The following is a 26,132-nucleotide window of genomic DNA, read 5'->3' on the forward strand; positions in this document are numbered from 1 at the left end:
ATTCAATGTGGGCGTGGAAAAACTTGCTTAAGCCATTTTTTTGTTTTGTTTTGTAAATATATTCCTGCATGCCTCACACTGGGGATCGAGCCTACAGCCCGGGCATGTGCCCTGACCAGGAATCAAACCGTGACCTCCTGGTTCATAGGACAACACTCAACCACCGAGCCACGCCGGCTGGGCGCGTGAGTCGTTTTTAACTGGAAACACTAACGGAGAACTGCACATGAAAACTGTCTGCGGGTGAAGGTCCTTGGGCTCTGGAAGAACAGCTGGTCAAAGGCCCATCAGTCTGTGTGGGCCTGGGATCAGCCACCCACAAAACTTGATGAACTTCAGGGGGCTGAGCCACACGCTGGCTGTCCATCAAATTGCCAAACATGGAAATGCCAGATAATTGTGATGAATTCTGATAATTGTGATGAAAAGCACGTAGCTCCTTGTGCTTTTTAGTCAGTGGAATCAGTCCAGGGTTCACGAACTGACTCCACTGACGAATTCTTCGTAAATAACTAGAGAGAAGCGCAGCCTTTTCGCAAGGAGCACTGACTTGCACCTGCCTGGGGCTCTGTGCACCTCCAGGGACCACTGAGAAGGACCAACTCCACCCACAAGAGGGTGATCCACTTTGCAAAAGACAAAAGCATTAGCCAATTCCAGAAGCTGCTTCTACCAGGCATGTTTTTAAAACTTAAATGCAACAGGGCCGTGCGGAACCCTGGGCTGGCCGGGACTGAGCCACGAGGCAGCCGGCTGGTGTCCAGGCCCTCCTCGGCTCCCTGACACGTACCTTCTTGCAGCAGCAGTCAGAATACGGTGGGAAGGAAATCAGTGTTTACTATACTGTAACACAGAATAGCTCCAACTGGGAAATAACCTACATGTCCTATGTTAAGGAAATGGTTTAACAAAACAGAGACAGCAATAAAAAATAATACTGTGCCTCCATTAAGATGAATAAGTGTGCTGACTGCAGACCATTTTCCTATTACCGTTAGAATAGAGGGCACACTACAAAAGGCGCATACATTGTAGGCACAATTATGTAAAAATTACGTGTCAGGGGAAGGTAATATGAAGAAACAAAAGTTATTTCGGGGTGCTGAAATTATGGCTCGCTTATAAATTATCACTATAAAATTTCTTTATTACTTAAATAATTTCAACCTCAACTCAAATGATGTCATCTTTTTTTTTAATTGACTGATTACCAAAATACCACTCTTTGATAAAAAGAAAATGATACCGTACTTAACTGCCTCTAAGTCAGTGGTTCTCAACCTTCTGGCCCTTTAAATACAGTTCCTCATGTTGTGACTCAACCATACAATTATTTTCGTTGCTACTTCATAACTGTAATGTTGCTACTGTTATGAATCATAATGTAAATATCTGATATGCAGGATGGTCTTAGGCGACCCCTGTGAAAGGGTCGTTCGACCGCCAAAGGGGTCGCGACCCACAGGTTGAGAACCGCTGCTCTAAGTAGACATTTGCTGCTTGTCTGCTCAGAATGGGCCCCTCCTCCCACTTCTCTCTAGAAAACGCCCCTGGACCACATGGTCCCATGGATGTGGCCATCTTCCTAAAGCCCCTGCCACACTTGCTCAGGCTACTTGCCCCAAGCTCTCCGGCAATGTTTTAAACTGGAACTTTTTCCTGGCTGAGTGCCCAGGGAGTTATAATCCAGGAAGCCAGTGGAGACAAAGTCATGCCCATCCATGAAGAACAGCCTGCTGGGCCTGAAGTCCTGGTGCCGGTTACCCTGGAGGCCCACCTGGGTCCTCACGTTTCCCACGGCCTGGTTAGTGAGCCCCTGTTTAAGTCCGTTTGAATTGGCTTCATTCAGTACATTGCAACCAGAGACTCCCAGGGACTTTGTAGCCCCACATAATCCATACAGCAGAAAATGCAGGAAGTCCTACCTGGGGAGCTTTAGTGAGGAGAAGAGCAACTTCTGGATTATTGTGGTAGCGGGCGGTCTCCAGCGGGGTCTGGCCTGCCTGAGGAAGGGCACAGGGGAGGACAAGTGAGCACTGGCCACCAACCCCGCACGCATGTAGCCCACCTGGGACAGCAACCCTGCACTCAGTCACACCAGCACCGAAACACACATATGACATGGTCCTGCTCTTGAGCCTCCTCCCAACACGGGAACCAAGTTCCACCTGAGGCCGCAGCAAGAGAGGGTAAGTGCTGACCCAATGGGCAGTGAGTGCTCCAGGAGGCAAGGGTCAGGGGCACTGCCCGCCTTGGAATGCTTTCTGGAAGGTGAAAAGCAGACAGGGCCAAGGTGGAAGATTTCAGTTGAGGAAACTCAAAGGATCATAAAATCCAGCCAAGCAATGACATGTCCCTGGAGAACAGGAAAGAAGACACCTGGACGGGCAGGTGAGGGCCCAGCCAGAGTCTCAGGAACTGGATTTCGAAAACAAATGAGGAAGCTCTGGCCATAATGGAGGCTCTAGGGCGGGTAAGCCAAACACCGAGAGTTGATAACGGTGGGATTCCAAGCCTGGGGAAGGTGTTCACGGCATCAGGGGAGAGGTACCATAAGGTACCGCCCATAAGGTACCAGAACTGTGAGGAGGGAGGGGAAACTACCCACAGGAGCCTTCACTGGCTTCAACCCCCTTGACTTCCAGACACTCACACAACTGTTCTGGCCCCTCGAGTCTGATTCAGGAGGGCACAGACCACAGAGCAGCCTGGAAAAACAGGCGCCTGAGCTGGTGGCTGCCACAGGATCTGGGAGAGAGGAGAGGAGGGTGGTAGAGGAAGGGCAGAGGGAGGGAGATACCGAGAAAGGAGTGAGATAAGGCAATTTTGGAGAAAAAGGAGTTAGAAGTTGTGAGGATGATTAATCTGATGACCATATGGCCATTTTCTTGAGGACCACACCTGTAAACAGTTAACATCCCTTTACTTAGACATCCCTGACCTTTTCACGCCAGGGTGTGCTCACGTCAGCCAGGAATCTAAAGATGAGTCCTCAGGGCTTGTCAACTCATGGGGCAGCTAAACTCAAGAGGCTCCCAAGTCCACCTGAGGGCCCCAAGGGTTATGGCTTTTGGAACCCTACATTCTTCCAGAGAGAAGCTGGTGAGGCTATGTGCCCTCGGAGTCTGTAGGAGGTGAGGTAGCAACAACATGCCCATTCTGCAAAGGGGTGGAAAGGGCTTTAGAAACCATTGCTGCAACTCGACTTACATTATTAACAATGGTTACATCTGCTCCCGCTTCCAGTAAGATTTTAACCACCTTCTTATGATTTAGGGAAGCAGCAACATGAAGCGCTGTGTCTCCGGCCTGAAATTAATCAGAAGAAAGTTTGCTAAACCCTATCTGGTCATGGCCCACAGCCCTCCAGCTTTCATCCCATGCCCTGCTGGTGGCTTTTCAAAGTCAATCTACAATTTGACTGAGAGGGCGGCCTTTGCTCAAGTGTTATGTGGATCTCTCTAAAGTTCGTTGAACTAAATGAGCTATGCACAATGATCACACTCCTTTTTGACTGGAGATGCCAGAAATCACAGGTAAAGTAATGCTGGGCTGGGTTGTTGAGAATGGTCAGACCTGGATCCTACACTAAGGCAGGATGGCAGGTAGCCAGGGGCCGGCAGGGGGGCCATCCTGGAGCCTGGGCCATGTCCCACTGCCCAGGCAGGGGAGAGAGCAGAGAACCCTTGGTTTCTGAGTGCTAGAATGAGGATGTGCGGGGCGGCTGGGAATCACTTGCAGGCTCACGGTGCTCTTTGCTGAGAACCAGTGTGCACGGGAACACCAGCTGTTTCCAATTTCTCACCAAATAGCCTGTAAGTTCATATTTTCTTTACAAAAGAAAAAAATGTTTTCAGACAATCAACTATGAAAGGAGGATTTGGACAAATGCAGCGTGGTGAGTCAATTCTAAATGCAGATGCTGGTTTTTTTTAACTTCAGACAGAATAATATAAATAAGCCAGTCAAACGTGGGAGAAGTAGAGTAATTCGTTCTCCGCCATCAGGTGATCAGGTGGAGCACTCTGATGCGTTTTTCCTGACAGTATGATCATTCAGTCACCCATGGCCTTCTTCCCCAGTGTGTGCTGGGGGACTCATTTCATTGCTGAGTCACTTAGCTGTGTGCTGGGGGCGGGGAGCTGTGCAGCCGTGGTTTCCAATCTTGGCTGCTCACTGGAATCAGGCAGGGAGCTTTAAAAACTACTGATGCCTGGGTCCCGCCCCAGACCAGACATTCTGGTGGAAGGTCTGGGGCGGGCGGGGGGAGGGGGTGTTGGGCCTGGTGATTTTTCAAAGCTCCCAGGTGACTGAAACACACACTATGGCTGAGAAGCACCGGTTAGTGGGGGCTGTGTAGGGTAATCTGATGAACCAGAATCCCCCAGGAGGCTGTAGAATGATGACTTGGCTATTGAGCCAGGTCAGTGGTCTCAGTCCTATCTGCACACCCAGGCCAGGAGCTCTTTAAAAATCCCATTACCTGGATATTCTGAACATTTAAGCTGGGGTGGAATTCAGCATTGGTGTTTTTAATTCCTGCTGATTCTTATGTGCAGCCAGGGTTAGAAACCACCACAGCTGGGTTTATTCAATCTGAATAATGATCTATGTTTTAAATTTCAGATATATGTACCCAAACTCAGAAAAGCCAAACAAGGCATCGCTCAGGTATCAATAAATATCAATTGTTTAAAAACAATCTAAATAACTACTGAAAGTCAAGCACATTTCCAGGAACACTGTGATAATCACAGCTTTATTTCAAACCCCCCCTGTATGGCACAGAAATAGGTCATGTGCCCAAATTCACAGAAACCAGCAGCTCCATCAGCTTGGTAAAGTGGCAGCGCAAGGAACAGAACTCGAGTCGCGAGATGCCTTTCCCTTGCATCTGACTGAGCCACATTCTTGCCGGTTTCCTTTGTAAAATCACATTAAAAACAAACCCCCACCCCGGGATCTCCAGGGGACGTTCAATATGCAAATGTGGTGGTATGCACTGGGATGATAAGGAGGCCAGATACACCAGGGCCGCTGGAAGGCCAGCACTGCCTGAGTGCCAGGCAGAGAGAGGCTCCCAGCAGCTCCTGCTCCCGTCTGGGCTGATACACCTGTCAGTTAGCCTTATGGGAAGGGGGCCGGGCAGCCATGGGGAGGGCACATGCACTGACCTGGTTCTTTTCATGGACAGAACAGAAAGCACTGAGGAGGAGCTTAATGATGGACAAGTGATTATAGCGCGCGGCAACGTGCAAACAGGTGTCGCCTGCCTGCGGACAGAAATCACACTCTAAGCACAGTCTGAGTGGTTACAAAACAAGACAGAGAAAGTAAAAAGGAAGAGCATTTAAAAGCTGGCAGACTAGCGTATATTCTTTAGAGGGCGTCGGCCTGAGTGATAAGCATCTCTTTCACCCACGGAGGCTCCACTCCAGGACTCCCAGCCCCTTGCTGCTGTCTGCAGCCCTGCTGGTCTTCCTCCACGCACCTCTCTGCTTTCAGGTTTCAGACGCTGGGTGCATGCTCCCCATGAGACCTCCTCAATAGCCAAGACAGCTTCTGCTTACCCAGCACCTGATAAGAACCCACTGACCCCACCGTCTCCTAGAACCCAGACTCAGGAGTACACGGAATGAAGACCACGAGCACTGCTTTGGGAGCGAGCCTTCCCCTTCAGAGACCTGTCATGGCTCTACGGACAGGGCAGCAGGGCAAGTGGCTGGATTTTAAGATCACATGTGTTCTAAAAAATTCAAGCGCCATCCCATTTTAGTCGGACCCCAATATCCCACATGGAGCAGTGCAATCTGGGGAGTTGGCACGGCATAAAGAGGGAGTCAGAAAGACTCAGGGTCAGGGTTTTCCTTAGTGGTCACAGGCCAAGCTGCCCCCAAAGACAACAAAACTGGAGACAAAGTTGTGACAGTCTGCAGCATTCTCCTCACATTCTATTCCAGTGCTGTCTAGCGATGGCGACCATGCAGCATAGCTTTCTCCCCAGATTAAGAAGGAGCGAAGCTCACAGCCGAGGTGCGGGGCATTCTGAGAAGCACCTTCGATGTGTCTGCCCCCAACTAAGGCCATTTCTTAAAGAGATGCCGCAGTCAGGTTCCCTCGTCGAGTGGCTGGGGCCTGGGACTCAGAAAGGAAAGGCAGCTCTTTGCGGAGAGAGGGACACCAGGTGACCTCTCAGGCTACTGACCACCAGCTCATTCCCAGGATGCCTCTCACTGGTTTGTAGACGCTGGGCACGTAGCATCAGGAGACCTCCCCTGCACACATCATTCAGTGTTTGCTAACAGTAAACACTGTGGTCAGGGACCTTCTTAAGACACTTTGCGGTTTCCTAGATTCATTCACCAGCACACACTATAGGAAATGATAAAACATTTATGATATAACATTTGAGGTCGAGGAGTGAGGTGAAAAGGATGGGGGAAAGGCAGTGTTTCCAAGTCTCCTGATTCCTCCTCTCATGCTCCTAAATGGCCCTTTAGGAAATCACCCAAAAAATGAATGCTTTATAGATAGCCCCCAGACACTTTTCATTTTTATTTTCTAGATGTTAACACTCAAGAATGCTTTCAGGGTTATTTTCTAAGGTGACGGACACAGCGAGCAGGACAGAAGCCAGTGTTGTTCACCCACGTTATTTTTGAGGTCGGCGCGGGACCCGCCCAGCAGGAGGACACGCGTGCTCTGGGAGTGGCTGTTCTGGCAGGCCAGGTGCAGGGCCGTGTTCCCCGCCTTGGAGAGAGGCAAGAGAAGGGAGGACACGTTAGCAACTCGGTGCTCCGCAGCCCCGCACGGAGCAGACCTTACAGAGGGGCGACACAGGAGAAAGTCAAAGCTCACATTCGCTGCTTCCTAACGGGCAGACCCAGAAGGGGTTTCAGTGGCAAGAACGTTTAATTAGGAACCCAAACAGGAAGAGAGAGAGAGTCACATCTGTCATAAAACCGTGGTCCCAAGGCCTGGCTCTGCCTCTTACAGGTTGACAGGCACTGGTCAAGGCTCTTAATAGCCTCAGCCTTGAATGCCTTACCTGTAAAATGCAGCGTGACCCATTATGCTGAGGCTGTGAGGATGGACTCGGGGCCCAGGAGGGGATTTCCTTAACGGTAAAATGCTGTGCGCATGCCTGTGGTACGTTCCTTTTAGAGAAGACTGCAACACGGATAAAAGCTGTGGCTACAACACTGCCAATGAAGGCAGAGAGGGCAAAACAGGCCACATCCTACGTGCAGGCTAACGGTACCTAAGATTATACTGTAGCCTTTTTCAAATCGTCCATTCTCGTATTTTCCTTGAAACAAAATTTGAACTATGGAAAAGATCCCCACATAACAGGCAACACAACTGCGCCTGTCACCTAGCATACGGATAGGGCCCCTCTACCTTCAACATGCCTCATCGAAATGACAGCCCAGGTCAGAATGATGCCCCAGCGACCTGGCAGAAAGAAGTCACAAACAGAACTCTGTGAGGCTATGGGAGTAGGGCCTGTAAGGCTGCTGCTACCCGTAGAAAAGTAACCAAATAAGCAGGCAGCGAGGGGAGAGCTCTGGGGGTGGTCTGAGCGAGCCCTGGAACGCTCAGGGGGTTAAAGACATAGTGTCTGTCCTGCCGAACTTATAAGCCGGGTCGGGCTGCAGCTGTGTGGCCTCTAAGCTTCTACCCTGCCTGTGGATGGCTCTTCCCTCACCTAGTTTACTCCTTCTGGACCACAGTGCACTGTCTGCCCACACTCAGGGATGTTATTTCCTTACCTTTTGGAAAGAGAAGTGAGTTATTAAAAATAAAAAAAAGAACAGAGGAAAACTGTCTGCTGCCAGTTCACTTACCTTCCCTCTCCTAACCTCACCTCTAACCGCCCAGGTAGGTTTCTTCCTCACTGTTGCCTCCAGGAAACCAGAGGCGTTGACAGCCTGAGGGTTTAGTGAGCATAACGGCCATCAACCCTTTGCAGCCCATACGAATCCCCTGGCAGCCGGCACTAATGCTGCACAGCTGCAGGTCTAGGGACTCTGATTCACTCTGCCTGGGGGTGGAGCCTGGCGCTCAGGTTTTAGCACTGAAAGCCAAGCATTCTGGGAAACCCCTCAGCAGGGCAAACGGGAACAGCTGGTCACCCAGGCCCTGCCATCAGGGTAGATTCACTTTTTTATTTTTTGTGGTTGTTTTTTCTTTTCCCTCTTTTAAGTCAAGGCCCCACTGTATTTTGCCAGTGAGAAAATATCAATTATGCTGAAAAGCATTTGGATCAAGAAAATGAAAAACCAAAGTTAAGCATAAACAAAATATGGTACATTCATGCAATGGAATATTGCTCAGCAATCAAAACGAATGAACTAATCACCCATGTAAGCACACGTTAGAGTCTTAAAAACAGTACACTAAGTGAGAAAAGCCAGACACAAAGGCTGCGTATCGTGATTCCATTTAGATCACCTTCTGCGAAAGGCAAACAAATTGGTGGTAGCCAGGAGCTGGGAGGGGGTGGGTGAGTGGGGGATTGTCACTAAAGGGAACAAAGGAACTTTTGGGGGCGATTCTCTACCTTGGTTGTGGTGGTGGTTACACAACTGTACACATTTATCTAAATTCACAGGACAGCACACCTAAGAAAGATGAACTTTACTGTACATGAATTATACCTCAAAACCTACTATTGAAAAATGTGACCCAGGAGACATACTGTCAGACATTTTCCCACTCTAAGGAATAAGACAGATCCCCCAGTCAGGGCTGCGAAGCTCGCTGAGGAAGAAGCACACTTCTTATGCGATGGAATATGATTCCGTCTTTAAAAAGAAAAATCCTGTCGTTTGTGACAACGTGGATGAACCAGAGGACCTTATGCTAAGTGAAATAAGCCAGGCAGAAAAAGACAAATACTGCATGGTATCCCTATATGTGGAATTTAAAAAAGAAAAAGTCAAACTCAGAGGAACAAAGAGTAGAAGAGTGGTGGCCAGGAGCAGGGGGAATGGGGCGACCTTGGTAAAAGGGTACACACTTTTAGTTATAAGATAAACGAGGTCTGAGGATCTAACGTAGAGCATGGTGACTATAATTGATAACACTGTATTGTATAACTGAAATTTACTAAGAGTAGAGTCTGAGTGTTCTCACTAAATAAATAAATGTAAATATGTGAAGTGATGGATGTGTTAATAAACCTAATGGGAGGAATCTGTTCACAATGTATGCACTTTAAATATGTTAACGTTTACTTGTCAGTTATACCTCAATAAAGCGAGGGGCTGGGGGTGGGGAGAAGAGCCTTTCTAGAGGTTTCCCCAGAGGCTGTGGCTGGCACAGAACGTACAAGTCCCTCTTTCGGAACGGCCCCTCACCTGTGCTTCCAACGGTCTCTGCTGTCTGACCTGGAGTGAGGCCTTGTGGTTTCCACGATAGTTAGGACAGGAGGCAGTGGGGCAGAGCAGACAGACCCGGGCTAGGCTACGGCCCTGACTGACTCACAAACGAATCGTATGTTTCAGTCCAGGACGCACTGGCTCCCCCTTATGCTTCCTTATCCATCAGCTGGAAACCACCTACTTCTCAGAGTTGGTATGAACTCACTCACTCACATTTCAGACCCTGTACCAGTTCGGGGAAAGGGAGCAGCCACTTGCCTGCCGGGCAGCGAGCCGGCATTACTGGGCATTACTGGAGACATGACGGTACATGGCTTGCTGCTTTCCCCCAAGCTTTTGACCCAAGAGGGAGCCATGAAAAACATTTAACCAGTAATGACAGCACAGAGCTGTGTGCAGTGCCTCGGGAGCACTGCAGGAAACAGCTCCATGGATCTTCCTTCGGGGGGTGGGGACCTGTCCTGGGGAAGGGGTGGGGGTCTACAGGCAGAAACGAGGAGCAGGCTACCCCAGTGGGAGTGGGCCACCAGAGGGGACAGTGAGCCAAGCTGAGCACAGGAGGCACATGCGGGGAAAGGCACGGGGAAGAGGCTCCAGACGTGAGCGGAGGCCACTCTGGGGAGGCCCGAGACAGCGTTGGGCGGAGGAGCTTTCCCGCAAGGTTTCCGGGCAGCAGGCAGAAGGGCTAGGCCAGCTGATAAGGCTGCTGGGAGGCCTCTGAAATCCAGGGACACATCATTCATGAGCACGGAAGGAGGGGTGGAGTGAAAAGGGTGAGACGTGGTGAATGACTGGAGGGGGAGACAGAGGAAAAGAGGATGGAGAATGCTGCTGTCCTCTCCTGCCTCCATGAGGACAACCGCAGGCGGATAAACCAATGGCTAAGCAGTGAGAGCCAGGGGAGGTCCAAGGAAGCCAAAGGCCCCAGGGGTTCTCTTGCTCACCAGGCAGACTCTGCTCTCCACGGGGTTTCGGGCTTCCACTTCCCTGCCGGTTCCTGCTCCCCTGGGCGCTCTCTGCTCTGGGAGGAGGAGCCCGCAGCCATCCTCACCTGTGAATGAGTTCTAGCACCTGCCCGGCCTCACCTTGTTCTTGGCGAGCACGTTGGCTCCTGCTTTAACGAGCAGCTTGACTGACTGGCTGAACCCGTGCCAGGATGCTTCGTGCAGGGCCGTGTTCCCGTCCTGAGGAACACAGAGAGAGAGCACGTCACCCGGCCTCATTCGCCTCGGTAAAGTCCATACATCAGACTGAGTTTTCAGGGCACCCACAGGCCTTCCCACTGGGGTTTCTCATTGGAATCACACAGCCCAGAAAATGAGGTGAGTGGCTAGTTCCTCCATTCTAAGCTGCACTTAGTATTTGTGCATTTTTCGGTATATACACTTGAATAAAAAGGTGTTTAAAAAGTAAACAGGATGAATTGCTCTACATTGGAAAGTTCCATGTTTTAAGGTTGCTTGACAATTTAAGAACACTGTATTAATATATGTCATTGGGATTTATTAAAAATTTTTATTTTACTTATTTTTTTCTTCCAATATTGTTTTAAAAAGTAACAAGCTCACTTATCAAAAAAAGAGAGAGAGGAGGAGGAGAAGGAGGAGGAGGAGAAGACGAAAACAGTTGGGGGTGGGAGAAGCATGGCACATGCCTTTCCCCATTTACGCCTCCACATGTCATTGTACTTCTAAACTTTTTTTAGGGTGTGGGGAACCATTTATGTTTATGTGGTTGCCCACTGCTGCCATAAAACGGGGGAAGATTAAAAAATAAATTTAGCCTTGGCCAGTGTGGCTCAGTTGGTTGGGTATCATCCCAAGCACCAAAAGGTTGGTCTGATTCCTGGTCAGGACACAGGCCCAGGTTGCTGCCTTGATCGCTGGTGTGGGGCGTGTAGGAGGCAGCCAATTGATGTTTCACTCTCACATCGATGTTTCTCTCTCTTCGCCTCTCCCTTCCTCTCTCCCTAAAAATCAATAAAAAATATATTTTTTTCAAAATAAATAAAAAATGTTTTTCATTTACTGGGATATCACATATTCTTTCTAAGTACATTTGGGCTGGTTTCATCATATTAAATCCTGAGTGATAAGCCTCAGGAATGATAACATCTTTCGTGTGGGTCCTCAGGCTGGCACATCCCACTTCACCTTGTCTTTTTTTGTTTTTTAATATATTTTATTGATTTTTTACAGAGAGGAAGGGAGAGGGATAGAGAGTTAGAAACATCGATGAGAGAGAAACATCGATTAGCTGCCTCCTGCACACTCCCCACTGGGGATGTGCCCACAACCAAGGTACATGCCCTTGTCCGGAATCGAACCTGGGACCCTTGAGTCCACAGGCCGACGCTCTATCCACTGAGCCAAATCGGTTAGGGCTCACTTCACCTTGTCTTGTCGGTCCAGGGCACAGCCCTCCTGGGTGAGCGCCGAGATGACCTCAGTGTTCCCCACCACGGCCGCGCGGTGCAAGGCGGTCTGATCCCCCTGCAGGATGACACAGAGGCAGGAACAGGGGTCAGCTCTCCCAGCACCCACTCCACTCCCTCCGACACAGGGCACCTCCCACACAAAGCAAACTGGTTACCACCACGAGCAAGGTGGGCTTTGCAGTCGGGTTAGTAGACAACACGCGGCAGGCGGAGCAATTTTATTCAGTGGGAACGTTAAGCCAACCGCAGAACGGTCCTTGGCTGCAGAGCTAACCTCAGAAAGAAGGTCCAGCCCTCACCTGCGGCCCCGGGGTATGGCAGTGTTCAGCTGGGCTGTAGCTGTCACACCTGTGAGGAGTGGGTCTGAGAGCACGGCTGTGCGTGCTATGCAATTAGGGCAGCAATGCCTGGAGTCTTTACTCCCTACTGCAGCGGTTCTCAACATGTGGGTCGGGACTCCTTTGGCGGTCGAACGACCCTTTCACAGGGGTCGCCTTAGACCATCCTGCATATCAGATATTTACACTGCGATTCGTAACAGTAGCAACATTACAGTTATGAAGTAGCAACGAAAATAATTTTATGGTTGGGTCACAACATGAGGATCTGTATTTAAAGGGCCAGAAGGTTGAGAACCACTGCCCTACTGAGTCCCCTAGCTCCCTGCTTCCAGAGAAATCGCCATCCTGCCATGCCAGCTGGCAGCACTCATGATCTGATGGTGGGAGTGTATTTGTTGACTGACTTGTACTGGCCACGAGCAATGGCGGGGTTTATGCTGTGTCATCGCCGGATTCCAGGGATGCCAAGCCATCACTGCACATGTCTACCAAGCCTCTTCTGATCTTTCCCGACAACACCCTCACTGATTTACGCTGTATTTGACCCCTTCCTCTGTGATCAGATTCCTGAAATTGCAGACCTCCTCTTTCTCTATCAGGGTGCCAAAGGGAACTTGACTCTTTCTAATCGCAGCTGGGAAAAGGAATATATGCTCTTAGGGCAGTGGTTCTCAACCTTGGCTGCACATTAGAATCACCTGGGAATCTTTTTAAAATCCTGATTTCTGGGCCTCATCCTCCAGAAATTCTGTTTCTTTGTTACTAATGTTGTGGCCTCACCCCATAACAAAGAAACAGAATTTCCGGAGGACAAGGCCCAGAAATCAGGATTTTAAAAAGATTCCCAGGTGATTCTAATGTGCAGCCAAGGTTGAGAACCACTGTCTTAGAGGCAAGACAGTCAAGACTGTTAGGAGAGTTCTGAAGTGCCCTAAGAGCACATCTGATCTCTGACAAGCACTCAGCAAGTCAAGCTGAGACGAATGGAGTCCAATCTGGGGGTCCAGGTTCACAGGGGAGGTGAGTGATCAGTGGAAAATGTTCCTTCACTGGTAAAAGGAGGGGTGATGATCCTCAAGGCCCCTCCCTTCCCTGGGGTTCTGTGATTTGGTTGATAAGAGTTTGCATAAATGAAGTTTCCTAGTGTCGAACCAGAAGGGCAATCACCCTGGGGCATCCCTGGCCCTTAGCCCGAGAGAGGAAAGGGAGATGATTATAAAACAGAAAACCTTAAGATTTTTCAAGGAGGAATGCTCTGCTACCTATAAATAACCCTAATGAAATTCTGGTTCTACTTACTAAACTCCCTGGAATTAAAAACAATACACTTTAAAAGCACTTAATTGGAAAAAATGTTCTAGAGATGGATAATGGTGATGGTTGCACAACACTGTAAATGTACTTACTGCCACTGAGCTGTATGGTTACAATGGTAAATTTTATGTTATGTACATTTTATCACAATAAAAAAGCACTTAATGCTATTTAAAACTCAAATTCACTTTCTTTAGATTAAAAATCCCCCCTTAGAAATCCACGAGAAGTGATTTTTATTTTCTGCCTTATACTTTTTAATACCTCCCAACTTTTTGTACTTAACATTTAACTTTTAGTACCAGGAAAAACAGCTATTTATTAAAAGTCTGAGCTGTAGTGGGCTGTGTGGCAGAATCCTTTCTCACTGTTCATTCGTAGAACTTGGGGGAGATTTCCGCGGTGTCGGTCAGGACATCGAGCCCCATTACCAGGACTTCATCTACTGTCCGCAGATCCCTGCCCTCAGCACCCTACGCTATTATTCCCATTATAAATTAAGTGTAGAGTTGGTTTTTCCCCACCTTCCCAGGCCCCTCATTCAAAGTGGACCCTGTCTTTGGGACATGCAGGCAAAAGAAGACCATGGCCAGTGGGGCAGCAGCTGCAGTGTGCTAAGCCATTTCACATCCATTTCAAACATCGTAAGAAGTGTCTCCAGATGACATATACTTATTGCCCAGACAAGTGATCATATGAAAAACTGCCCGTGTCTTAACTTTTTAAGTTTCTATAAGAATTTCTAAGACTGCCCATCTCCCTATCAGAACGGTGATGGATTTGCACAAAATGGACTTCGAGTGCAATTTGTTAATACTGACCTGATCTGGCACTCTGTTCTCAGTCAGAAAGGTGAGGTTGAGGCTCATGCTTTCAGCATAAATACTGACTTAGCCAGCCAGACTGGTAATGGTTAGAGGCCTTTTAACATTCCCACAAACTGCAGGCACTTTAACGAATACTCCTTGGACCCACCAGAACAACCTTTCACAGAACAAAACTTAACCACTCCGCCATGCTGTGCATAAAGTGTGAGCAGTAAGCCCTGGACACGGGTGGCATCAGCCTCTCTGGCCACACAAGTCGCCTCACAAAGGGCCTCTGCTGATTAGGGCATGGTCTACCCCTATGCACTGCTTTCGGTCAAATGTTTTATCGTGTTGCACAAGCTGCCACTAAATCATTAATTGAGGCAGCTTTGGAGCCAGAATGTAACCATCATTTATTACTTTCTTTTAACATGAATCTACTGTATTTACTTCCCTCGAGATAACTTTCCTTTGTGAAAGTTTAGCTCAATGCGAGAAGCTAAATCTAACTTTTAGTTCAGCCCTTAGGAACCAATTTCTAGATGGATTAGCAAGACTCAAAGAGAGATTTGCCCGGCCAGCGTGGCTCAGTGGTTGAGCATTGACCTAAGAACCAGGAGATCATGCTTCCATTCCCAAGTAGGGCACATGCCCAGGTTGTGGGATTGATCCACATTGTGGGGACTTGCAAAAGGCAGCCTATCAATGATTCTCTCTCATCACTGATGGTTCTCTCTCTCTTTCCCTTTCCCTTCCTCTCTGAAATCAATAAAAATGTAAGAAGAAAAAAAGACTAAAAAAAGACTAAAGAGATCTAACAACAGTATGAGGCTGCAGTGAGAACACAAACTGGAGAAACCAAGATGGCGGCACAGGTAAACAGATGAAATTGCTGCCTTGCACAACCACTTCAAAAATACAACTAAAAGACAAAATGGACATCACTCAGAACCACAGGAAGGCTGGCTGAGTGGAAATTCTACAACTAGAAGGAAAGAGAAAAGCACACTGAGACTCAGAGGAGGTGCAGAAGTAAAGTGCAGAGGTGCAGAGGTACAGAGGCTCACGCAGAAAGGGCTGGTAACTGAGGACACGGTTGTCTTTTTCAATCTGGAGGGAGTCACAAGCTCCCGATGGCTCTGAACTCCAGTTCTGGGTGAGTCTCTGGGGACCCAGACTCATATGGGGAGAAACTGGACTGTCTGGCATCGGGTGGAACTCGAGGGCGGCTTTCTCTCAGAGATGCTTGCAGCGATTACCAGGACACTGAGACCCGGGGCCTCTTAGGGCAGGACTGAGGATCAGCCATAGCTGTTTACGCCGCCCTGTTGATTCCCTGAGACCCCGCCCCACCCAAGCTGTGTGCAGAGGCTTTTTGGCCCTTTGCAATCTAAAATTACCTAACAAACTGAAGCTGGGTCAGAGAGACCCAGAACATCCAAAAGAAGGCCCAAGGCCCCACAGCAGGTTGCACTGCTTCATAGCTGGGCCTCATCTGGGCACCTCCAAACCCCAAACAAGGAAGAGGAATCTGCAGATCTCTCCGTAGCTCCTGCTGGGTAGCCTCAGGCAGAGGCTAAATTAGCACCTCCTTAGAGATCCAAGAGCCAGTGTACCCCAGTGGTCAGAGTGGGACCATCCAGATTACAACTCCTCAGATCCATAAGGGAAACACTCAGGGGCCAGACTCAGTGAGCACCAAAGCTCCATAAGGGTGTCCCCAGCGCAGAAGTTCTCCCACTGCAGACACAGCTGATTCTCACAGCCATTGGCCTGGAGGTCAATTCCTCCCACTGATACCAACAACAATCAAAGCTTAACTACAAGACTGTGCACAAAGCCCACAAAGGGGTGCACCAAGAGTGTCTATCTCAGGTAATTGGGGAGGCTGAGCTACTGGGCCTTATAGGACACCTAGCACAGAAAGCCACTCTATCAACACAGGGAAGCATAAAAAATGCGGAGACAAAGAAACAGGTCACAAATGACAGAAATGGAGGAAAGCAAACTACTGGATATAGAGTTCAAAACCATGGCTATAAGGTTTTTCAAGAATTTTCTAGAAACCGCCAATAAATTTAGTGAGACCCTCGATAAATCTAGTGAGACCCTCGAGGATATGAAAAAGGACCAATTAGAAATTAAGCATACACTGACTGAAATAAAGAAAGAATATTATACAGAATCCCAACAGCAGACTAGAAGATCGCAAGAATCAAGTCAACGATTTGAAATGCAAAGAAGCAAAAAACACCCAACTGAAAAAGAAAAAAAAAAAGAATCCAAAAATATGAAGATAGTGTAAGGAGCCTCTGGGACAACTTCAAGCATACCAACATCTGAATTATGGGGGTGCCAGAAGATGAGAGAGAGCAAGATATTGAAAACCTATTTGAAGAAATCATGACAGAAAACTTCCCCTACCTGGTGAAAGAAATAGACTTACAAGTCCAGGAAGCACAGAGAACCCCAAACAAAAGGAATCCAAAGAGGACCACACCAAGACACATCATAATTAAAATGCCAAGAGCAAAAGACAAAGAGAGAGAATCTTAAAAACAGCAAGAGAAAGACAGTTAGTTACCTACAAGGGAGTAACCATACGACTGTCAGCTGATTTCTCACAGAAACTATGCAGGCCAGAAGGGAGTGGCAAGAAATATTCAAAGTGATGAATAGCAAGACCCGACAACCAAGATTACTTTACCCAGCAAAGCTATCATTCAGAATTGAAGGTCAGATAAAGAGCTTCACAGATAAGAAAAAGCTAAAAGAGTTCATCACCACCAAACCAGTATTATATAAAATGCTGAAAGGTATTCTTTAAGAAGAGGAAGAAGAAGATAAAGGTAAAGATAAAAATTATGAACAACAAATACATATCTATCAACAAGTGAATTTAAAAATCAAGTAAATAAAAAATCTGATGAACAGAATAAACTGGTGAATATAATAGAATCAGGGGCATAGAAAAGGAGTGGACTGACAATTCTTGGGGGGAAAGGGGAATTGGGGGTGCGGGAAGAGACTGGACAAAAATCGTACACCTATAGATGAGGACAGTAGGGGGGTGGTAAGGGCAGAGGGTGGGGTGAGAACCTGGGTGGAGGGGAGCTATGGGGGAAAAAAGAGGAACAACTGTAATAGTCTGAACAATAAAGATTTAATAAAAAAACAAACAAAAAGAAACAAAAAAACCTGGCAAATGGATAAATTATGGTATATCTATTCAATGAAATACTACTTGGTAAGAGGAATGAACTACTGTTTCATGCAACATGTATGACTCTCACATGGATTGTGCTAAATAAAGAAGCTAGATTCAAACGGACAAAAACAAAAAAGAGAGCACAAACTGTCCTCAACCACCTGGCACAGCTGTTTCCTGCATCTCCCCTTTCTCTGTAGAGACCTTTGAGTGGCACTGCTTGTCTCCAGGCCACAGCCCCCGCCCCCACCTCTACTCCCCTCAGACAGAGCCTCCCTCAGAGCCTTCATCCTTGCCTATGGGTCCGTAAACACTGGTGAAAGCTAAAGTCAACCGTTCCCCACTAGAAGAGGCCGTCCTTCAGCTGCACCCTGAGCTTTGTTCACACTAGACGGGGTGGTTCTGGGGGACTGAGAGAGACGCTTCTCTGGTATAAACCCAGCCACCTTTAAATTACTAAGATACGAAGTGAAGGCTCTGGGAGACTCTTCCCCAGAGCACAACACAAACAACTGACCAACTTGAGAACAAATTGGAACACAGTCAATTACCTGCAAATCTACTTTCCTCCTATAAAGCGCAAGTTTACTGTTGAAATATTTCCTCTTTGAAATAGGATGCAGAAAAGAACAAAATGTGTCCTCAGTACATACTTATTAATATGCCCAAGAAGCAAGTGTGACATAATTCTTATTTCTATGATTTAAACATGAAATTCTGAAACTTTGGGGAAATTTTTAAAAAACTGGGAAAAGTACAACACTGTCAACAGCATTTACTCATTATTTATTCAGTGAATACTTATTGACCTCTACTATGCTCCAAGTGTCATGGCATCCAACTCCTTCATTCTACTGATAAAAGAAACCAAGACCCAATGCAGGTCAGTGCCTCGCTGAGGATAAACAAGCTAATTCGGGTAGCATGGTTGGGTGAGAATTCAAATAGTTGAGGCTCTTTGCACTCACCCCTACCTGTTTCCAACCTGTGAAGCCAATTAACCTGAGGACAGGTCTTTAAAAGATCAGCTACCTCTGTGGGGTTGGGCGGCCCTTTATGGCATCATTACCAGTAAGCTAAGTGCTTCAGTGCAGTGCCATGGCCTCTCTAGGTGCCCGAAGAATAGCTGTTGAATGATTAACTGCAAAGCAGCAGAAGGAAAAATGTTGCAGCTGGAAACTTGCAGTTGGCACTTTCCTTTGGAACACGTTGACCTGTTTATAAAATACATGAACAGCCAGTTCTCAATTTTTCTGACATCAGTGTTCCTTACTTGGGGATTTTTAAGATGTTTGGAAGCTCTGAGGTCTAAATCCTTGTTCTGATATGCTTTCAGTATTCTCTCCTACATGGTGAGAAAGAGTGAGCAGATTCCAAAGCGAAGCTCATGGAAGAAACCCCAGTCATGCAAGGGTGGAACATGCCCCTCTTCAGGAGGAACCCCTTCCAGGTGACACAGGCAGACTTGTTGCAAGGAAGCTCAAGACAGGCTAGGAGGTGCACAAAGCAAGTTGCTAACCTCTTTTTCTCTCTCTGATCTTCTAAGGTTCTTCCTAGCCTTTCTTCTCTGGTTTTTCTTATTTTTTTCTTCCTTCATGCCTTTTACCGTGGCCACAGGGTCCTGGACTATTTCTGGGGTGGGGGCTGTGTGATTGCTCATTGACCAATCAGAGATGGCGTTAGAGCTCCAATGAGAGTTGATAGGATTGACGAGAGGCAAGAGGGAATTTGCTCCTGCGGTTGCATATTCTAAAGAACTGGTTTCCACAGGTTCAAATTCATAATAATCCCACTCCAGGCCACTGGAAGACATTCTTCAACTAATTCTCAGTCTTTACCATGACATAAAGAACAGTATCTGCAGAAGATGAAGTCAGGGGTAAATGCTTCATAACATCAACATTCTCTGTTTCTATCCACCATCCAAGATAATGTCTTGGGTACAGGCAACTTCTGAAATTACTTTTTTCAATAATGAATTTTCCAGCTTCTTTAAAGAGCACCCATAAAGAGTTTTCTTCCTGAAATTCTTGCATAAGTTTCAAGACTGATCATTAACAAGCACGGCAGATACACAGAAGACAGACATGAACCACATCTGGCAAATGCATTACTTCAGAACTAGTGAAGGTCCATTCTCCATCCTCACCTGTTTTTACACTGTTTTATTGTTGTGTTCTTATTTTGTTTTATATTAAGTTACCTGAGAGAAGCAATGTGTGGATTGTCCTGTTTAAGCGAAAAAGATGAAAGGAAATTCAAAAAAAGAGAGAGGGTGTTCCTGTTAAAAGTAGCACTGGCTTTTCCTAAGGCTAGCATAGCTATATTGACACGACTCCCCTTGGTTACCTTGTGAGAACTCCTGCCTGTTTGAGTTCTTATCTTGTCTGATATAAATAGCAGAAGCTAGGGAGTTAGCATGGCTTTTGCTGCATTAGACCTCAGACAAGAGTGCTGGGTTGGGATAGGTTAGCATGCCTGGCATTGCAGCCTTGCCATCATGACAAGCAAGAGCTTTAATTATCTAAAGAGGAGACCAGATGCACCCCAAGATGTGTGCACCAGCAACTCCAAGGCCTGCCTTTTCTGTGGTCAGAATCTCTTCTCTCTCCTGATATTTTTGCTGTCATCTAAGGGTATGATGTAATCATGAATGTAATGATGGCTATAGTACGGGAAAATAAAAATAGCATATGGCCCAAGGTAGATATCAACAGCTTAAAACTAAATCAGTGTCTTCTGAAAATAATGTTCTTGATGACTCAACAGATTCCAAATATAACCAGATATTTATGAATGACACTGAACAGCCTTCTGCCCATCATAAAACAATGACATATTGAGTTATCTCTGTTTGCCAAATTTTAGAACATTACACAGAGGCCCAAAGAAAACTAGAAGCCCTTTGGAAATGCACACCCTAGCATGCCTGAGGATCTCAAATTTGCTAATACTCTGTAACCACAGTTATTAAAATCTGGAAGAGGTTATAAGCGCAAACTCTCCAAGATGCTGTGTTCCTTACAGAAGGGCTTATTCCTTAGAGTCCTACTACACAAACTAGAGTTAGAAACAGATTCCAGTCACATTATCATAGGACTTTTCCTAATAATTAACTGGAGAACAATTTACATAATCTTTTCTATATCCCCTTCTTAGAGAAGCCACCTTTCCCAAAGACCCAATAGGGCACCCCAGGTACTACGTGACCCCACCCCACCACTGCTGATTGGCTCAGAAATGGATACGTGATCCCAAAGAAGCCAGCTGGAGTCTCTCTAGATAATCTGAGTGAAGAGACTCAGAGGCTGAGTCTCAATAATGGTACAGCACCAGAGTGAGCACCATCTGCAGGCCTCCTTTTTCTTGGGCTCCATGAGACCAGTTCTGTTTTCTTTGAATAGGTTGTTTTAAACTGAATATACACTGATTAAGAGAAATCAAAGTGAGAAAAGGAATAAAGTAAGTTTTTAAGCCCCACCTTTTCTCCAATGGTAAGCTTGATCAATACTCACTTGTGTGTGTGTGTGTGTGAGTGTGTGATTGAGTGTGTGTGTGGTGCTCCTTCATACTGAGACAAAATGCCCTCTGAAGCTCTGCACTTAAATGATGCTTGGTAGGAAATGAACCATGAGAGGAATTTAGCACACATTCCCAAACTCTAATTTGCCATTGAGAATGGGTCCCAGAATAGGTCTTCAAGAGTAAGCTCTTCCTACCATGGGGACCAAGACATTGATAAAAGGGGCTGAAGAGCCTCTACTCCCCTCCCACCTCACAGCTGGTTCCATGCTGTACTGTGGATTTCTAGGCAGACAAGCTCCTCTGACAACCCACCCCGATAGAATGGTGGCTTCTACTCACATCGTCCTGAACATCGAGGTCGCAGCCAGCCTTCAGCAAGATCTGGACCACAGCAAGATGACCTTTATTGGCAGCGAGATGCAGGGGGGTCCGGCCATGCTGTTGATGCAAAGCAAACACCGATTTCAAAACAGGACATCAAAATCACTCCCCTGGGACAGGCTGCACAGTGGCGTTTCATCCCTTCCCCTAAGGTTTGATAGAAGATTCTTATGGATTTATCCAGAATTCAAGTTTGTCTCAGTTAACCTTGGCTATTGGCACTATAACCAATGAACAAAACAGGCTCAAAATGTGAATATTTCCCTTAGTGAATAATTTCTACTCCCACTCATTAAAACAAGCAGGAAATTAGAGGTTTCCTATTTTCTTTTGTTTTCCCACAGGTGCTAATACTCAGGGGCAATGAAGTGGCCACAATGCACTTGATGGGATGAGATGGGAGAAGAGCAAAAGGTCAAGCTTATCAGCCCCGGGAAAATCTGGTTCGTAATTACTCAGAATTCAAACTGCTGGCCCAACTGATTAGAACTGATTCTCCCCCCCTACCCCCCCCCCTTTTTTTTTTTTACAGAGAGGAAGGAAGAGGAATAGAGAGTTAGAAACATCGATGAGAGAGAAACACCGATCAGCTGCCTCCTGCACACTCCCTACTGGGGATGTGCCCACAACCAAGGTACATGCCCTTGACCGGAATCGAACCCGGGACCCTTCAGTATGCAGGCCAACGCTCTATCCACTGAGCCAAACCAGTTAGGGCATCTCCCCATTTTTAAAAACAAATTTGAACATTACAAAATTATTTCAGCCATTCAAAAAGATGAATAATATTTTATTATTATTATGTAATATGTACATTCCACTAACTACTTTTTAAAAATTAGGGAAACCGTAGACGTTCCTTGTCAACCCCTCCCCGATCTCATTTTCCCTCCCATCCCAGAGGTAACCACTCTTTAAAAAAAATTCTTTAATTAATTTATTTTTTAAAAATATGTTCCTATTGAATTTTAGAGGGAAGGGAGAGGGATAGAGAGATAGAAACATCCATGAGAGAGAGACATCAATCAGCTGCCTCCTGCAAAACCCCTAATGGGGATTGAGCCCACAACTTGGCATGTGTCCTGACCGGGAATCGAAACAGAGACCTCTTTGTTCATGGGTTGATGCTCAACCACTGAACCACTGGGCAACCACCCTTAAATTTGACATTCCTTCTATTGTATTTGCCTTTTATTATATTTTACTACATGTTTGTAGCCATAAACAATATATAAACATTGATTTGTTTTCAAACCTTACATAAATAGTAAGTATTAATACCTGGCTGGCGTGACTCAGTGGTTGAGCATCGACCTATGAACCAGAAGGTCGAGGTTTGATTCCCGGTCAAGGGCACATGCCTGGGTTGTGGGCTCGATCCCCAGTAGGGGGCGAGCAGGAGGCAGCCAATCAATAATTCTCTCTCATCATTGATGTTTCTCTCTCTCCCTCTCCCTTCCTCTCTGAAATGAATAAAAATATTTTAAAAAATAGTAAGTATTAAACTGTACAATATCACTTGGTAATTTTGGATCCAACATTATATTTTTGAGATTTTTTTTATATTCTCACATGCAGCTCCAGTTCTTTTATTCATTGTTCACTGTCTCCTACTCACAGACATGCAGGCTGTTTTTAGTGGTTTGCAGAACACAATTGTGTGGACGTCTCCTTATGCACCTGAGAAGGCTTCTTAGCCCTATTGTTGGGTCATAGAGATGACCCTTTGCCTGCCTTAAGCATGCAGCTCCTCATATATGACATTGAGGGTAACACCCAGAATAACCCTCTTCGGTATAAAACAACTTCTGAGATCTGACTGCGCCAAACCCCGAATTCTCTTAATTCTAAAGGAGACATTACGTCCCCTTTGCTTCCTCCCTCAAGTTCACTGTGAAGATAGCGCCCCGCCCCCCCTCAATTTCAAGCATCATTTCACCCTGGCCCCCAGTCATGCAGAAACACCCTGGAGGATTCAGATCTCATGGATCCTTTTCTTAAGTCCTTTTCAGCACCTCAGTAAGACTCCCCAAAGACATTTACTGATATTCTAGCAGGATAAACCCATTTATGATTTCAATAAAGTGCCAGTTTGCCATGGGCAACTAGCCGTGGAGGAAAACAGATAGCAAACAATAAAGGATCTTCATTTCTACCCATTAAATGCAATCAAAACGCTAGAATGATGCTGGAAAGAGGTCGGAGCTCACTTTAAAATTAGAATTTTTAATTAAGAAAAAGTTATTCCCAAGAAAGTGTGATATAAAAAGCCTTTATAAAAAAGCAATGTCTGAGATGAAGAGTGACTGTCCTTGGCTGATAACTGTGCTCAGCGCCTGCTACTTAACCTTGATTCTTTAAATGAAATGTCCACAGCTGATCAGATGGAGCAAAATGACTGGGTGCCGCTCACTGGCCCTGCCAGGCTCCACCTGTCATTGTGTGTCCTTGTCAAGGATACGAGGCATTCTGCAACACAGGGAAGTCGTTACGTGTGAGGAGAAACGTGTTAGGAAGGCTGACAGAATGATGGGACAAGAGTGTATTTGAGCAACTGAAAAAATACAGACCATGGGGGTGGGGGAAGCTGCCGGGAGAGAGGCTGGAAAATACGCCCCAGGCCGAGGGGCCACTGGGTGTCGGAGGAGCCCTGAGGGACATCCTCTGTCAGCATTCAGATATTACTGGTGGGAGGCAAGGCCCAAGGAGGTGAAAATGTTGCCCGAGTAAACACAGATAATCAGAAGTCAGAAGAAGCAATACTGCTGTTCACACCAGGTCGCACCGGGGGGCACTTTAGAAACTCTAAGTCGTTGACAAAGACCCTCAGCTGGAGATGCCTTCCTCATCCCCAGAGAGTAAAGGCCGAGACACTGTAGCCCCACACGTCTAACTCAAATCCCAGCTCTGACCGACACGCCTGTGTGCTTCTGTGCACCGCACTCTCCCAAGCCTGACTCCTCACCTGTGAACTAGAAGGGGCCTCCACTCCCCACCCACAGGACTGAATAGGATAAATGAGGTAACACCCACCACCTAACACGGATTCCTTCCCCTCCAGCTGCCCTCGGCCCTCGCCCTGAAGCACCCAACTGCTCCCTCTCCTCCTTGACACCCCACAGCCTGGCCTTAGCCAATGCCCCGGGGCAGAGTTGGATGTCTGTCAGTCACTCGGACAGCCTGAGGGGGCCCTGCAGGAGGGTGGAGGTCCTACCAGCTAGTGCTGATCCACTCGCCCACTTCCATTTTGGAAGCACAGTCCACAGTTCCTAGTCTTTATGTACCTGCAAGAAAAGACTCCTTTGGTGGGAATGTCCTCCCAACAATGCCTTCTCCGATTCTCCAAGAAGAAATGTTTCTGGCCTTCCCTGCTTTACCCCCTCAGCCCTTCAGGTCCCTTTTAGGAAACAGCCACATTCTGTTTTGAGGGTCACCCTCGGTGCTGACTTCTTCCAACTAGGTTGGGATCTCCCTGAGGGTGGACCGTGCCTTCCCTAAATGATAAAGCAAGTTGACTCTGGGGTCGGGGAGCAGGAGGGCATATCCAGTGTTCCTCAACCACAGGGCAGGCTGGGGCTGCCAAGGCCACCGGAGCAATCCCATAGTTCCAGGCTTGACCTCAGAGGAATGGAGAGCTTGTGATGGCTATGGACTGAGTTCTGGGATGTCAGAGGAGACAGACATCCCGGGGGCTTCATAAGCATTTAAGCAGCTGCACAGTGACATGGGGGCTTCTCTGAGGAGGCTGAGTATCCCCCTCATGTGTCTGGTGCCTTTCTGGTATCGACATAACAGCAGCCAAGGCAGCAGTAATCAGTTTCTACTGAACCAAAAGCTGTGTACCCCTGTCCCTAGGGCCTTTCTCCAACAAGACCAACCCCCTTAGACACACACATGAATATTTTCACACACACACACACACACCATCACCACCACCCAAAGAAGAACAGTGAGAGAGGAGCAGAAATGTACTTGGTTTTCCAGAACATTCTGTAGTGAAAAAACAGCAAAGGTGGAGCTGTTAAGGGGAGCAGCTGCTCCCACCCAGCACACAGATGCACTCCAAGGTCATACCTGACAGCGGGGAGGGCTGGAATGCTCTAAGTGTGAGGAAGCAGATAAAAACTGATTGTTAGTGCGGACTTGGAATGACAGACTCAAGGACGCAACTGCTCTCACCTCCAGGCCCCTAGCACTGGCCAGTGGAAGAAGTGGGAACAGGAGAAAAGACTAAGTACTATGCACGAGAAGAAGACGTGTTAGAAGCATCAGTTTGTTCTGGGTCCTACCCCAGTTTTCCTCAAAGACCAGTTCTACCCAACTGAATGCACGCCCTGGTGGGCCCAGGGAGAACAATAATAATGAGGACAAGAGCAAGGGACAGAAGTAGCTAACATTTATGAGGCACACAGTAGGCCCTATCCTAAGAATTTTACATGTACTTGCCCAGTCAATCCTCCCAATGACCTGTGTGGTAGGCAATATCGTTAAGCCCATTTTACAAACGAGAAAACTGAGGCATGGAGAGACCCTTGCTTGTTCTATGTCGCAGAACAGGTCATTAGAGTCTGGACTCACCCCTTAGCTGTCTGATCCAGGCCCTCATGCTGGCCCCCATTCTGCTGCTGTGGGGGTAAGGCTGTCCCCTGGCAGAGGGGCTTTGTGTCTCACCCTCAGGAAGCCCCCAAGACTCCCAGATGCTGACCTCGGAAGGTGCGTGGACAGATGAGG

General features: G+C 47.2%; 1 protein-coding gene across 6 annotated transcripts in view; it reads right to left on the reverse strand.

Moving 5' to 3' along the window:
* ANKRD6 (ankyrin repeat domain 6) overlaps positions 1–26,132 on the reverse strand; it is a 156,077-nt gene that overhangs the window by 10,507 nt on the left and 119,438 nt on the right. For 3 of the 6 annotated variants that reach the window (XM_036317724.1, XM_036317722.1, XM_036317723.1), the window contains exons 3-9: positions 21,360–21,458; positions 11,780–11,878; positions 10,472–10,570; positions 6,652–6,750; positions 5,175–5,273; positions 3,211–3,309; positions 1,926–2,003 (exon numbers count right to left, since the gene is read on the reverse strand). In XM_036317724.1, coding sequence (XP_036173617.1) covers positions 1,926–2,003; positions 3,211–3,309; positions 5,175–5,273; positions 6,652–6,750; positions 10,472–10,570; positions 11,780–11,878; positions 21,360–21,458 — 672 coding nt within the window. Of the gene's footprint in view, positions 1–1,925; positions 2,004–3,210; positions 3,310–5,174; positions 5,274–6,651; positions 6,751–10,471; positions 10,571–11,779; positions 11,879–19,014; positions 19,348–21,359; positions 21,459–26,132 lie in introns of those variants that run through there. The other 3 variants (XM_036317720.1, XM_036317721.1, XM_036317726.1) reach the window with 3 other exon arrangements.

The sequence above is a fragment of the Myotis myotis genome, unplaced genomic scaffold (assembly GCF_014108235.1).
Source record: "Myotis myotis isolate mMyoMyo1 unplaced genomic scaffold, mMyoMyo1.p scaffold_m19_p_7, whole genome shotgun sequence".
Classification (NCBI taxonomy): Eukaryota; Metazoa; Chordata; class Mammalia; order Chiroptera; family Vespertilionidae; genus Myotis; species Myotis myotis.